This window comes from Lynx canadensis, chromosome D3 (assembly GCF_007474595.2).
Source record: "Lynx canadensis isolate LIC74 chromosome D3, mLynCan4.pri.v2, whole genome shotgun sequence".
NCBI lineage: Eukaryota > Metazoa > Chordata > Mammalia > Carnivora > Felidae > Lynx > Lynx canadensis.
In genome coordinates this window covers 78,431,306-78,446,871 of record NC_044314.2, presented here as the reverse complement: position 1 = coordinate 78,446,871, position 15,566 = coordinate 78,431,306, and the positions used below count along the sequence as shown (strand labels likewise).

General features: G+C 49.1%; 1 protein-coding gene across 1 annotated transcript; it reads left to right on the top strand.

The window, feature by feature from the left end:
- The first annotated feature begins 925 nt into the window (after positions 1-925).
- On the top strand, positions 926-15,051 carry HSPB8 (heat shock protein family B (small) member 8). The gene is made up of 3 exons (XM_030336834.1): positions 926-1,753; positions 8,106-8,169; positions 14,039-15,051. The coding sequence occupies exons 1-3, from the start codon at positions 1,387-1,389 to the stop codon at positions 14,196-14,198; spliced, it is 591 nt and encodes a 196-aa protein (XP_030192694.1). The 5' UTR covers positions 926-1,386; the 3' UTR covers positions 14,199-15,051.
- Positions 15,052-15,566: the final 515 nt, after the last annotated feature.

Below are 15,566 nucleotides of genomic sequence, written 5' to 3'. Positions count from 1 at the left end.
GGGGGAGAATGGCACGCCCAACTGCCCACCTGTTGTTGGGGACAGATCAAAGTTAGAACCCAAGCTCAAGGGGCTGTTAGGTAGAAGGACGGTTTACAAATTCATTCTCCAAGCTATGTGGGAGGGGCAGGGAAGTCTAGAACAGGTCCTCTGTGGGCTCCCTGTGTCAGACCAGACCGCCTGCCCCGGTACAGCACCTTCTGACAATTATCATCATTAACAGTCATGCAGGGCTACCATTGGCTAACACTTCCTGTGATAGTTTCCTCATCTGTAAAATGGGGATAGTGGCACTCCCCTTACCTCCCGGGATTGGTGGTGCCGTTGAAGCCGGTTTCATATGTGGAAAGCACTTAGAACAGGACCCAGCATACAGCAAGCATCATGTAATGGAGAACTCCAAACTGAACATGCGAAAGTGTCAGTCTGCTAAATGTTTAAGGATGGTTACCTCATGTGTTCCTCATGACACATCCATGCAGTGGCTACTATGGGGTCCATTTTACAGCTGGGAAAACTGACAGCTCACAGGTGGCTGGGGAATAATGTTACTGCTCTCAGAGGACACTGAAGGCAAGTGTCCACGCCGGGTTGTAAGTGGGCATTGCGGCCCAAAGCCACCTGCCTTCAAATGCACTGGGCTCCCAACCCTCTCCCCTCCTTCTGCAGGAGGCAGCAGGCTCTGGGGAAGGTATTACCCGAGGGTGACCTGAGCCCTCAGCAGGCAGAGGGTTATTAATAGCCGGCCTTTGCACTGAGAGTGGGGAGGCGGCTCCAGAGCGAGCCCTGGGAGAGGGGGCGGAGCTGAGCCCAGCCGGGAGGGGGGCGGGAGGAGAGTGTCCGACTGGCTGGCTGAACTCGGCCCCTCCCCTACCCCTGGGAGACCAGCTGTTCCCTCAGCGGATTCTCAGGGGCTGGTTCATCACCTCCGAATACTCCTGTGACAGGACGCGCTCGAAAAACCCGCCTCCAGCCCCAAGCAGCAATAAATAGAAGGCTCTCAGCCCTGAAGAAGCAAGGAGAAGTTTCTAGGCCTGCGTCCCTGGGTTTATTAAGCTCCTGACTCTCCTCTAGACATCTCAGTGGCTCTGGCTGAGAGCCTGGACAGTCTGGGAGGACAGTGACTGGCGGATCTCTGGTGAGGCAGAGCGGAGAGGGGCCCTCTGGAATTCTGCTGGACCAGCTGGTGGTAGCCTTTGGAGTGTCTTTGGGGGCTGGGATCCCAGCCGGGTGCACACCCTCTGTCCTTGGCAGTGGATGGTTCGGCATTTTCTGAAGCAGAAAAATAAGCTTGGAGGGCCAACCCACCCACATCACCTTGCTGTGTGACCTTGGGCAGGTGGCTCCCTCTCTCTGAGCCTCCGTTTCCCCTCCAGCTCAGCAGCCATGGCTGATGGTCAGATGCCCTTCTCCTGCCACCTCCCAAGCCGCCTGCGCAGAGACCCCTTCCGAGACTCATCCCTCCCCTCGCGCCTGCTGGATGATGACTTTGGCATGGACCCCTTCCCGGACGACTTGACTGCCTCTTGGCACAACTGGGCCCTGCCTCGATTCTCCCCAGCATGGCCTGGAACCCTGAGGTCAGGCATGGTGCCTCGGGGGCCCACGGCTGCAGCCAGGTTCGGGGTACCTGCTCAGGGCAGGAGCCCCCCACCCTTCCCTGGGGAGCCCTGGAAAGTGTGTGTTAACGTGCACAGCTTTAAGCCAGAGGAGCTGATGGTGAAGACCAAGGACGGATACGTGGAGGTGTCTGGTGAGTGAGGGGCAGGAGTGAGAGAGAACCCGGGAGAAGGGTGTAGGCCTCAGCCCCAGGAATGGCCAAGAGAATGTTGTTCCCTTAGAGGGTGAGCTGTGACAGCGTGACACAGGTGACTTCAGGGCTCAGGAATGCAGGCCACAGAAGTTATCTTTGTGGAAAAGCTGTGCTCTCCCTGGCTTCCAGGAGACACCTCAACCTGACCCAGTGGCTGGGGCCTTTGAGGGCTGTATCTATCAGTCAGAGCACAGTCAGGGAAGTAGAAACCACGTCACAGGTTTGACAGAAAAAAAAAAATTAATAGAAAGGGTAAGTCAAACAGAAAGAGAAGAAATACAAAGACAAGGATGAGATGGGGCACAGTGTCACAGCACAGTCTAGAAGAGAGTGTTAAGTGCTGTGCCACGATAGAGCTAATGATCAGCGCAGGTTTCAAGAGGAATGGGGCCCCTTGTTCCAGATTAGGGCGCTGACTAATTGGGACCTTGAATGAGCATTTACTCTCTGCTAGGCACCGCACTCCGCCCTTTACCTGTAGCATCTCAGTGAAGGCAACCAGAGGAGGTGGGGCCTGTCTGTCTCCTCTTTTCACAGATGAGGAAACTGAGGCACAGAAAGCTGAAAGTAACTTGTCCAAGGCCGCCCAGATTCAAACTCAGGCTGTCTTGGGAATTGGGAGGCCAGAAGAGATTTGATGATTTATTGAGCACCTACTAGGTACCAAAAACTGGACTAAGACTCTTAGATTCCTTCTTCCAAGTAATCCTCACTCCAGCCCTGAGAAGCAGGGCTGTCTGCTCCCATTTCACAGCTGAGGAGGCTGAGGCCCAAGCGGAACTTGTCCGAGGTCACGCCATGAGTCAGCAGCAGGAAGAGTCTAGGCCTGCCCAGGACGCCAGGCCTGGGGTCCTTGCCGCCACATCCCAGCCTGGGAGAAAGGAGGAGGAGACAGGAGACTCAGTCCCTGCTGGGCAGGGGAACAGCTTTCTCTCTCTTCCCTCCCAATTAACGCTCCATTAAAAAGAGTGAGTTCCCGGCACTGGCTGGCAGGCCAGAGAATCAATAAAAGCCATTGCAAGGCAGGCTGGGCGGATACAAGCCCTGGCGGGGCAGGCGGCAGGCGGCGTGTAGGGGGAGTTTTCAAAGCCTCCCAGGGCGGAATTGTAAACATCAGAGGCTCTACCCGGGGGTGGTGGGCCAGGAGACACGCTGGGGCCATGTGCGGATGGAGGGGTTCAGCCAGGGCGTTCCGAGTTGGCTGGTGGCCAGGCCTGAGTTCTGAAAGTGGCTGTGCCACACTAACCAGCAGGATGCACAGAATGTTTATCTTTCCCGTGCTGTGTTTCCTTATCTGGAAATCGGGGGTTCTGGTGCATGAGGATTGTTGTATTAAATGAGCTGACGGGGGTCAAGTGCGGACAAAGGTTCAGTATTGTTATTGCTGTGATGCTGCTGTTATTAAAATGCTGGGCACAGAGCAAGGTCCCAATACACCATAGATCGTAGATGTTCTTTGAGACCTGGGTTCAAATCCCGACACTGCCCGATGGAAGACTGCTCAGAAAGTCTTCTCACTGTTCTGAGCCTCAGTTGTCTTATCTGCAGAATGGGGATCATGATAATATCTCTCCTGCAAATCTGTAGAGAAGATTAAATGTGAGCTGACAATATATGATAATAAATGCAGAGAGTCTGTAAAATGGAGCTAATAATAGTGTCTGCCTGGCACTCTGTAAATGATTATTATCACCACCTCTCCCGTCTCTGGTTTTCATTCGGATTCCAGAGTCTTCCACCCTTGGTTGGAGGTGTCCCCGTGCCCTCTGGCCCCTCCAGGAGACCCCTGAAGTATATCTCCCCCATTCTCTTCCTTTCTACGTGCTTCTTTAAAAAAAAAAAAATTTTTTTATGTTTATTTTTGAGAGAGACAGAGTGTGGGAGGGGGAGCGGCAGAGAGAGAGGGAGACACAGAATCTGAAACAGGCTCCAGGCTCTGAGCCGTCAGCACAGAGCCCAACTCGGGGCTCGAACTCACGGACCGTGAGATCATGACCTGAGCTCAAGTCAGATGCTTAACTGACTGAGCCACCCAGGTGCCCTTCTAGATGCTTCTTAACAGGTGGGTTCTGGCAGCTCCAGGCTGAGATCTCAGCTAAGCACCTTACTAATGCAATGGCACTGAATGAGGCTTTGAGTGAATCATGGAGCCTCAGTTTCCATATTTGTAAAATGGGGTGGTTGGGTGCTTCAATAAGACAGACAAAGCCTTTTTAGGTTGTAAAATGCCTCATAGGTATGTACTTAGCACCCTCAGCTTGACAGAATCCAAATCCCCTGAAAGTACATATAGAGACTCTCATAAAATGGATATGAAATCAGATTGATATCAGGGTTCCATTTAAAATCAGCTCCAATCTTTTATCCTATATCTCATAATGACAGACCTATTCTTCTTCAAGCACTCGGTGTAGGCACTGTGCTAAATGCCTACAAATGTTGGCTCCCAGGTTCCTCATGTGGACTTGCAAGGAAATATAGGTAGGTTTGTGACACCCACTTTACAAGGAGGAAATTGAGACTCAGAGAGAGTAACTCACCTGAGATCCCCTGGTCCTCCATGGCAACGTCTGAAATTCAAAGCCAGGCCTGCTGAGACAGTTCCGAGTCAGGATGGCTGGATTTTCTTCTTTTTTTTTTTTATTTTTATTTATTTATTTTTTTTAAATTTTTTTTTCAATGTTTATTTATTTTTGGGACAGAGAGAGACAGAGCATGAACGGGGGAGGGGCAGAGTGAGAGGGAGACACAGAATCGGAAACAGGCTCCGAGCCATCAGCCCGGAGCCTGACGCGGGGCTCGAACTCACGGACCGCGAGATCGTGACCTGGCCGAAGTCGGACGCTTAACCGACTGCGCCACCCAGGCGCCCCTGGATTTTCTTCTGATTATGCAGCCTTGGGCAAATCCTCCCACGTCTTGGGCTTCAGTTTTACTGTTGGCCTTAGGTCTTAGGAGGAGTTGAACTAAATCAGTATTTGCCAAACAGCACATTTTAAGATATCACGAGGCACCTGAGAAATGGAAGGAAGGCGGTACAGATTTTTAAAAGGTGCCAGAGCAAACAAAATTATAAACAGGTCTCCTTACTGCAGGACTTATCAGAGCTTTGATTTGCTACATGAATGTAGTTTATGGCTCTCTGGAGGCAGCCCTGTCTTATCTGACCATATATGAGTGTATAGTTCCAGGCAAGTGTTTGGAAAATGCTAGATTAGATGCTTTCCGTGATGCTTATACACCCCAACTCGCACCCTGCAGCCCGCAGCCAAGAAATGTTCTCTTCATGGGCCACTGGGCCCAGCCCTGGCCAAGAAGAAACTGGAAAACCCAGAGGCCTTATTCCCACCCCCTCTCCTTAATCCCAGGGCCTCTGCCTCCCCTGGAAACAGCACCTTCTTTCTTTCGCTGGGCCAATGGCTTTCCCTGAAGTGCTGATCCCTACTTCTTGGCACCTACACTTCTCTGAGGCATGTTTGAAAAAACAGCAGCTGTGAGGGGCCTCTGGCTTGCCCTGCCTCCAGATGAGTTCTTGTTTTAAAAAGAATCATAATTACTTTTTTCTGTTTACGAAAATAAAATATTTCCACGGTAGAAAACATAGCTAGGAAAGCAAAATAAGAAATTAAAAATCACTCATAATCCTTAAGCTGCCCCAATAAATAGATATTCAAATAATATGCAAATTAGGCTTCACGATGAGCCTCTGGTAGCAGCATCCACTTTCAACCAGGCTCCTCTTTATGGAAATCTTGGAGCTGCCCCTGCTCAGAGATCGTCCCCTCCCCAACCCCAATACCCTATTTTCAGGGCCTGGACAGGGAAGCTTAGCCTTTCAGGAGTAGTCCTTTCTCCAAACATCAAAAGAAGCCACAAGCCTTCGCCTTCACACAATATTTTTACCTCTTACAAAGCAGTCCTGTGACTCATTTTCATTTGCTGCTCACAGCAACCCCCAAATTAGGAAGCTATTGTCACCCCCATTTTAGAGAAGAATAAACTGAGGCTCAGAGAAGAGTAGAGATGGGCTAGAAAGTGTTAGAGCAGAGACTGAAATCCAAAACCCAAATACCTTTGCTCCAGCACTCCAAGCTGTGTGACCTTGGGCATATCACGTAACCTCTCTGAACTTCCGTCCCCCATCCACAAAATGGTAATAATGAGAGTCCCTGCTTTCTAAGGTTGTCACGAAAATTAAAGGAGTCGCTATTAGTAAGGGGCTGGGACAGTGGCTCACACCAAGAAAGCGCTGTATAAGAGTTCGTTATTGCTTATTATTCCCAGGACACCAGCGGTGCAAAAGGGCTGAGTCAGAGGCACTGGCCAGTCCCCAGGGGAAGCAGGCCTCTCTGGAGGCCCAGGCTCTGGGGGGAGGGTGTCAGAGAACAGACAGTGCTCCTGGGCCACAGGCCCGGTTAGGGCTGGACAGTTGGCACTCACGGATTTGGCGGGCCCAAATCAACTCTCCCGGGGGCAGCGCGTTCAAAGCATAGCATGTTCTGGGTAACCAGACAGTGGACCCCTTTCCACCCAGCCCGTGAGAGAATAAATTGATGCAACCTTTCCTAAGGGCAATCTGGCAATACAGAGCAAGTCTCAGAAATTCTAGAACTTAGAATTTATCCTAAAGATGTCATCAGGCCAGCTGTGAGAATGTGTGGTGCCGTGAGGTTCTCTCTAAGGTCAGATACCGTCTCACTGCCCAAAAAGCCAGGGATTGGCTAAATGAACTTAGGGATCCCTACAGCGGAATGCTGTGCAGCCGTTAAAGAAATCACGTTGCCGAAGAATATTGGCAAGACGTGGAGAAATGATTATGATGTGTTGGCAAGAGATAACAGTTTTGAGCATAACGTGCAATATGATCCCATTTCCTAAAATCTGTGATATGTATCTATCCTATATAACACTTATGTCCATAGAAAGAAAAGTCTGGAGCGTATACAAAAAATGTGGTCTTGTCGCAGTGATGGGAGGACAGGTAGTTTTGATAATTTATTTCGGCATTTTCTACATTTTCTAGCATACACATGTATTATCTTACAGTCAGAGCAAAGTCAGTAATAAAGAAATTAGGAATAATGAAAAAGCAATTGATAACATAATCGCCTATATGTCGTCAGTTTTTTTAAGACTGGGGCTGCCAAAAAAAAAAAAAAAAAAATCCCACGAGGTGATTTACACTCTGGATTCCACAGCTTCTCAGAAGGGTGTCCCCGTGGAAATGAGGGTTCTTGGCCTGGGAATGTGGCCCCACAGATGAGGAACAAATAAAGATAGGAGCTGAAAGGCTCCTCCCTGCCCTAATCTGGTTTGTTTAAAGAGAAGTTAGAGACTCTCCCCATTAAAAAAATTAATAAAAAAGGAGTAAGGAGCAGTCAAGAGGTTCAGAAGTTGCTATGTAAATTGAAGGTGATAGCCAGTTTGGGCCCAAACCTTCTTATCTTTTCTCTTCCTAAGGAAAGAAAACAGCCCCACCCCTACTACCCTCTAGAAGGTGGGGCAGGTGGAATTTCAAATCTGTGGTGTCTAAGGTGTCATTTCTTAAAGAAAGCCCTCTTTCGAGAGTCTGGGTGGGTTTTTTCTGTTTTGTTTGTTTGTTTTAGCAGATTGAAACATTATTTCCAGGCAGTTCGTCCAGTTTTAGGTAGAGATAATGTGGCTCAAAGAGCTAATTTCAGGCTGGAACAGGCAGAGGGGCATCAGACCCGCAGCCCTCGGTGTAGACTCAGAGGGAGCTGGTTCAGAGCTCAGGCCTGCCGTACACCTGCTGGGTGACCTTGGACCCATCACTGGGCCTCAGTTTCCACATCAGTAACCAAGGGGGAAAGAAGCCCACCTTCAGAGCTAGGAAAGACTCTGTGCGTCGTAAAGTCAACTGGGTGGCAGACTAGGGCTCAGCATGCGACCCCACTTCTTTTCTACCGCCCCTCCTGGGATGTTAGCTTCAGGGTTCGACTGGCTGGTTAGGGGAAAGGGCCCAGAGGCAAGACTTAAAAGATACAACATGTGGTTCAGTTTCCGTGATTTCCTAAATCTAACTTGTAATTGCCTACAAACCACCGTCTAGGCCTCCTGTCTGGTCCGTCGTCTTAGTTCATCTTTACGACAGCCTCGGCTCAGGGGGGTCCGTTTAGTAGACGAGGGACCAGAGAGGCTCAGAAAACTAGTGTCTCCGACCCCACGTCAAACGGCGAGGCAGGGGCAGGGGCAGGATTCGAACCCAAGTCTGAGTCCTGACCAAAGTCTGGGGGACATTGATGCTTACGCGCGGCATTCCGCTCTCTTCTAGGCAAACATGAAGAGAAGCAGCAAGAAGGTGGCATCGTTTCCAAGAACTTCACGAAGAAGATCCAGTAAGTGCCCTGGTGGCGTGGGTTCCAGGGTGAGGGTGGAGGAGTGGGTAGGGCCTGGGACCCAAGATCTGGAGCGTCTCCGTCTTGGGCATCTCTCTTTCCAGCCGAGCCCCAGTGAGGGAATCGAACCCTCGCACCTAAAGGGGAGAAAGTGTCACAGCAAACCTGCCGTAGGGTCCCGGAAGAGGTTACGTAGATCATGCCATCACATCTGGGCTCAGTGCCCCGCGAGGCGGGAAGTTAACAATGTCACTTTACAGATGAAGAGCCCGAGAATTAGAGAAGCAAAATGATTTGTCTATGATTCGGTGAAAATCGAGGCACTCACCCCGTGGCACGCTTGAGGGAGGATCTCCACCACCATCAAGAAAGACCCTCCCTTGGTGCCCGAGTGCCCAGTGGATTCTTTCGAAGGGTGCCTGCTCTAAGTGTCCCACCGCGGGAGAGCGTGCGCCTTCCCTACGGTATCCACAGGAATGAAGGCGGAACTTGTCCTGACATTGCTGTTTCCTCCTGGGAGGGGTTTGGAGGCTGAGAGGTTGGGACATGTGAAGGGTGGGTTTTGCTGAGGGCTGTGGGAAGGGCTGAGCAGGGGGAATCATGGGAACGGCCGGAAGACCACCAGGCTGGGCCAGTGAATTGAAGCCACACCGGGGCCCTAAGGACGATGCCTGTAGGGAGGGAGACGACAGCCGGGTGCTGCTGGTAAACACCTCTTCCCTGTACTCAGCAGTTGTCCACTGCGTGCACTCTGGCTCCAAAGCCCTGTCCCAGTCAATGCCTTTAATCTTTGCAGCGGGCAGAAGAGACATTACCCTCCTTGTTTGTCGGGGAGACTAAATTCCCAGAGGTGTAAGGGGCTACCTAAGGTCCTTACAGTTAGAATTTAGCCCCAAACCGATCCCTGAACTCGGTTCAGTGCTCATGCCCCGGAGCAAAGGATGCCCTTTCTTCACCTGTAAAAGGGATGGGAGTGGCTCTTGATTCCGGAATCCGCCGACTGAAAATGAAATGAGATCAGAGCACAGCCACCAGCACCCAGCTGGTCCTCATAAGTGGCAGGCTATTATTACTATCATTGGTGTGGTTATGGAGTCTCAACTCCACCCTCGGCCCTGGCCAAAATGTCCTGGTCTGGAGAGATTGCACCAGCTGAATTCTGAGGCTTCCTTCAGCTTTGGGATTCTGCAGTCCTGTCTCTCCTGCCGTGTGCCCATTCCTGACCCGCCCGGCACCTCTGAGTTCTTAGAAGCCCATGGACGCTTCCCAGTAAGGCAAACAGCTAACTGTTTCTCTTTACGCTCGTTGGCTCCCCTGCCATCCCCAAGACCCACACCTCTTCCTGGTACAGCGGCCAGACTACACGCTGCTGAGAGGGAGAGGGGGGAAAAAAAGGGGGGACAAGTGCGGGGGAGCTGATGTTTCTTTGAAGAGACTCAAATAAGGTCTCAGGATGGAGTCACCGACAGGGCAACTCCGTGGAAGGGATCGAGCTGGAAAGAAGTCAGCGGGTTAATCATCTTTTAAAAACATGGATTTCCCCATCTCTGATGCCTCCGGGAAAACAGCTTGCTGGGGTGATTTGACCAATAGAAATGTTTAAAGTTTCTCAAAGCACAGGCTGCTATTCGGCTGGGGTCCAGCAACCGAGCTGAGCTTCTTGTTATAATATTGGGCTAGCCATTGTCTTGAGCCCCACAAGTGCCCTCCCTAGCCAACCTGGCCTTCCTGATCCTGTCTCTGGGATCCTCTGAGCCTCCCCACATGCCAACAACAGGGGGTCCCCAGGACCCTCCTCCATCCCTATGCTATGTATCCATCCATTCTGTCTGGTCATTGTCCAGCTGTGCCAGTTGCTAAATATTTTGAAGCTCACCTCTGGGTATAGGGAGACCTGGCTCCATGATAAAGAAAGTGGGTAACTTAGAACAACCAGCTGAACTGCTCTGAGCTTCTGTCCCCGCGTTTCCTCTGGACCAAGTTGTGATGGGGAATGAGAACATGTGTGTCAAACATTCAGCACAGGGTAAAGACTCAGTGTTCAGTCTGTGAGGACTAATATTATTTTAAAAACTCTGCAAGGCTGGAGTCACATGAGAGCAGCTGGGACCTCCCGGGACCCCCTGGCTCTGCCCAGGCTCTAGACACCAAAGATGGCCCTGGCCCACTCTCAGGAGGCTCCATTGACTCTCCCCGGAAAAACTCTGGTCATCAGAGAACAGGGGGAAGTTCCTTCAGCCAGAATGAGATCCTTGGAGTTTTCCACCCAGCTGTTTGCCTTAGCCGTGACTAGGAAATTCGTCCCAACACATCCATGCCCGTGTGAAAGGCGCCATGTTGATTGGATGAGGGGGTGCAGGAGAGATCTTGTGGGTTGGGAGCAGGGCAAGACTGTAGATGGGATCTTTCCATAGCCAACTTGAATGTAAGGACAGGAAGCAGGGGACACAGGAAGTCATTGATGGAGGATGCTCAGAGTCAAAGCAAACTTTAGGTCCCTGCTCTCCATCTTCCCAGGTATCTGTTTTGCTATTTACTGACACCTGTAATGTGTCAAGAGCCATAAGAGGGGTATAGGTGTAATATTATTTCACCTGTAAAAGAATCCTGTGGAGCCAGTGTTATTAAGTCCATCTTGTGGATGAGAAAACTGAAGTTCAGAGGGATGTTGGAATTCCACAAAGGTCACACAGCTAGTGATGAGCCAGGTCTGGGATTCAAACACAGATCTCCCCACCTTCAAAGCCTATGACCTTCCTGCCCGGGTAGGGGAAACCGGATTGCAGTCATTTGAAGACCATCTTCAACTACTCTCTGCTTTATGTGTTTACATTCCCATATTATTAGTTGCTTAAGACTTCTTTCCTTTTTGATCAGGTTGCTTTTAAGAAAGTTAAAGTACTACCACTAATATGTTCACTGAAGAAGGCAGTCATAAAACAAGCCCAATGAAAGAAAAATGTGGATAAGTTCCAACTAGATAGCATTACCTGCTTAAGGGCTTAAGCCTTAGATCAGCTCTGTCTCTGTTAAAAAGCAACAATAGCAAGGGATAGAGGCTAACAGCTTTAAAGATCATGGTAACACTTAGCTGAGATGTTCATTTGGATGCAAATGGAAGGATTGAGAGAGAATGGAAGAAGAATCATTTTCCCACCATGGTGGTTCAACATATAGGTCACCTGGTGAGAGACCTTGAACAAGTCTATTGTTATCTCTGGGTCTCAGTTTCCCCATATGTAATATGAGAGCACTGTCCTGAACAATCAAGAAGATTCTTTTAGGTTCAGACATTTTTTAGTTTGGTGATACCACAATGTGTGCTAAAATATTCACAGCCATCCAGGTTCCCATTTAAATGGTCAGTGACCATAGTAACAATGTAGAGGCTAACATTTATTGAGCACTTAGGGTATGCCAGGCACTGGGCTAAGCCCTTCGCTTTCATTATCCCATGTAATTGTCCCAGACAGAAACTGTTAACCCACTTTTCATATAAGGACGTAGGTTCAGAGAGGCTAGATCACCAGTCCAAGGTCACACAGTCAGCAAGAGTCAGAATTCAAACTCAGATCTGCCTGCCTGCAAGGGCCATGCTCTGGACCATGGCTGCCCTGCCCCATTGCACCAGGTATGCTACGGGTTAGCATGTAAATAGTTAAACGGAGTCGGCCCATCCCCAGCAGTGGGACGGAGGTCCAGACTTTTGGCCTTGTCTGTGCTTCAAGTTTGACTTGGTGCCTGCCCAAGTTCCCTCTTTTTCTTCCATCCTTCCCAGAAGGCCCCTTGTTAATCTCCGTGGCTCTAATTTGGCAGGAGTCTCCTGGGTAGATTCCACTCATGTGGCTACATGTTGCTACTCACAGAGAAAACTCCCCAGCCCCTTCAGGAAGGATCCTGCCCTGGCCAGGAATGGATCTGCCTCATTTCTTGGTTCTGTCATCAAAACCCCTGCGTTTATAACAGGCAGAGTCATCCTGGACCAATGGAAAGATCTATGCTGATTGACCCTCCTAGCTTCCCTACCATAATCCTTTTCTCAAAAGTTTGGTGCCAGGGGACGCAGTAGAGCAGAGCATCATGGGTTTGGAGACCAAGATTCCAATTCCATTTCCATATGCTTCTTACCAGCAGCGTGACCTCGGGCAAATCACTTCACGTCTCTGTCCTCAATTTCCTTGTCTGTCAATCGGGACAGTGAGGGAACTGCCTGGTGGGATTATTGTTAACAACTAAATGAGATGATATGCAGGTGATGGTCATAGTTTCCATCATCTTTATTTATAATGGCATCCCAGTGAGGCCATGAACATGTTCTCACAATACCAGTAGTTTGATGAAGGAACCATGTCTCAAGATTGCCTCATTTACCCAAAACGATCCAAAAAATTATAATATATAGCTTCAGAACTGGAACCAGAGTTGGATTCAGAAATCCTGTCTTTGATGTTCTCACTCACTGAACATGTCACTTGATCTCCCCAAGTCTCTGTTAAATGTTTTATGCAACAGGCATATTAATTCCTACCTATTAGCCATTGGAGGATCATTATAAAGTTCTAGCCGGGTAAAGCCTATAAATGTGTTTTGAGAACAAAGCAATTATGACCTGCCAAGAGCTGCTTCAGATGTGACCCAAATCAAGGCTCATTCTTTTTTTTTTTTTTTAAGTTTATTTATTTACTTTGAGACAGAGAGAGAGAGCACAAGCAGGTGAGGGGCAGAGAGAAGAAAAGACAGAATCCCAAGTAGGCTTCCCACTATCAGCACAGAGCCCAATGCGTGGCTTGAACTTACAAACTGTGAGATCACGACCTGAGCTGAGATCAAGAGTCAGACGCTTAACCAACTGAGCCACCCAGGCGCCCCTCAAGACTCATTCTAAGCATCATAGAGTAGCTTACTGTGCGACCATCCTGTTCCATCAGTAATTCACCAATAACGCGTTCTCAGCAGGCACATGGCAGATGAAAATGTGTTGCCTGCTGTGACACCTTACCTATGTTCTACAAAGGGAGGGGAGTGGTGGCCATTTCTGCCAGCAGCCGGTCCAGTGAGAGTAGAGAGACCTCAACCAAGGATCAAATATCTGGGCCCCAGGGACCTTTTAAGTTACTGTTCGAACACCACTTTACCGTTTGCAAAGCATGTTCAGACTCTGTCTCACTTCAAATACTATACAATTTTAATATTACTATCTCCGTTTGCAGATGAGGAAATTAACTCAGAGCAATTGAGTGACCTTCCCAAGATCATACAGCTAGAAAAGGGCAGAGCCAGGATTCAAACCCAGCGTTGTATGCCCTGAGAGCCCAAATTCATATCAGAAACATTTTCTTTTGGGGCGTCTGGGTGGCTCAGTCGGTTAAGCATCCGACTCTTGGTTTCAACTAAGGTCATGATCTCACGGTTCGTGAGTCTGAGCCCCACGTGGGGCTCTGAGCTGACAGTGCGGAACCTGCTTGGGATTCTCTCTCCCCCTCGGCCCCTCCCCTGCTCACTCACGCTGTCTCTCGCTCTCTCTCTCAAAATAAATAGTTAAGAGGGGCGCCTGGGTGGCGCAGTCGGTTAAGCGTCCGACTTCAGCCAGGTCACGATCTCGCGGTCCGTGAGTTCGAGCCCCGCGTCGGGCTCTGGGCTGATGGCTCAGAGCCTGGAACCTGTTTCCGATTCTGTGTCTCCCTCTCTCTCTGCCCCTCCCCCGTTCATGCTCTGTCTCTCTCTGTCCCAAAAATAAATAAACGTTGAAAAAAAAATTAAAAAAAAATAAATAAATAGTTAAGAAAACTTTTCTTTCAAGTGAGAAAAAGAATGTTTAAGCGATATTAACAATAATACATGAATAGTATCTTGTGCTTCTCTCTCCTAGGCTTCCTGCAGAGGTGGATCCTGTGACAGTTTTTGCCTCGCTTTCCCCAGAGGGCCTGCTGATCATCGAAGCCCCCCAGGTCCCCCCTTACTCACCATTTGGAGAGAGCAGTTTCAACAACGAGCTTCCCCAAGACAGCCAGGAAGTCACCTGTTCCTGAGACCCCAGTCTTGGCCCATCTTTATCCCTCCCCAGCTGCAGGGCTTCTCTGTATTCCAGAGTACATTACTTTAGCTGAATTCATAGATTTAGTGACTAAAATGTTGGGGGTGGGGGTGGACTGACCACGGACTCCCTGGATAGCGTAGTAGTAGGTTTTTCCACGGGGCGGTACAATTGGCAGGGTCCTGCTCAATTGCATTAGGCCAACACGCTGGGAGATTGTTTCTTTACCTTTTCTATCATGATGAAAATGTTGCACATTCTATAGTTGCAGAACAGGTAGAAGGGGACATGACATTTCACACTGTATCTTACCTTGCAGCTAATGCAAAAGGTTGCTTTTCTCTGGGGACCTCCCTGTCACCCAGATTCCTATTCTGGGCTCCTGGTTTCCATGCCTGCTCCATGGTTTGGTTGATGGAGCCCACTGGCTCACCCCACTGTGTTTCTGCAGCCCTGGTCTACAAAGGGGTATAGATAGGTCTTACATCCCCATATGGGATTTATCCAACAGCCACATGAAAACAGTGCCTTCTGCTCTTCACCCAGGCATTTATAGCATGTTCCCAAGTTGGCACTCCCTGAGGACTCTGGAAACCGATGTATTCTCTGGCTAGAGTCTCCCCTTTCTCGTGCCTCCTATGTCCAATTTGGGATTTTTACAGAGGGGGGCTGTCTCCAAACAGCTCCACCAGGAACCAAGCAAAGGCCAGACAGACTGGCAGGCAGGCTAGTGGTATTGTGTATATGAGTGAGATGTGTGTGTCATTGTTATTTGAATTGTGCTGTTGTTTAGGGGGGAATTAACAGTAAATAATAATAATAATAATAATAATAAAAAAAGGAGCTGATGTTCTTAGCTTTGTGTGCTTCTTTTGATGACAAACTAAATGCTATGCCACTTAGATACCCAATATTGGGAATGCTCGCGGCTGCAAGCAGTGATACTCAACGAGGAGTGGTTTAAATGACATAAACATCTGTGTCTAACTTTGTAAGAAGTCTAGGGGTGAGTGATTTCAGAGCTATTTTTTCAGTTCTTATGCCACCAAGAGCCCAGAGATCTTCTTCCTCTGCCATCTCTGACAGGTCTACAAGATCTGTCCTCATGTTTGCAAGATGGCTGCAGCAGCTCCAGTCATCTCATCTTCGCATGACAACACATAGAAAGTAAAGGTGGGGGTAAAAAAAAGGTCTTCTCCTCTGACTTTCTTTTTTATAAGTGCACAAGATATTTTCCAGAAGCTCTTAGAAGACTTTTTTTTTAAATCTCATTGACCAAAACTGGGCCACATGCTCTATCCCTGGAGCCAATCCCATTTAATCCCCATGACAACCCTGAGAAGTAGACATCCATTTTGCAATG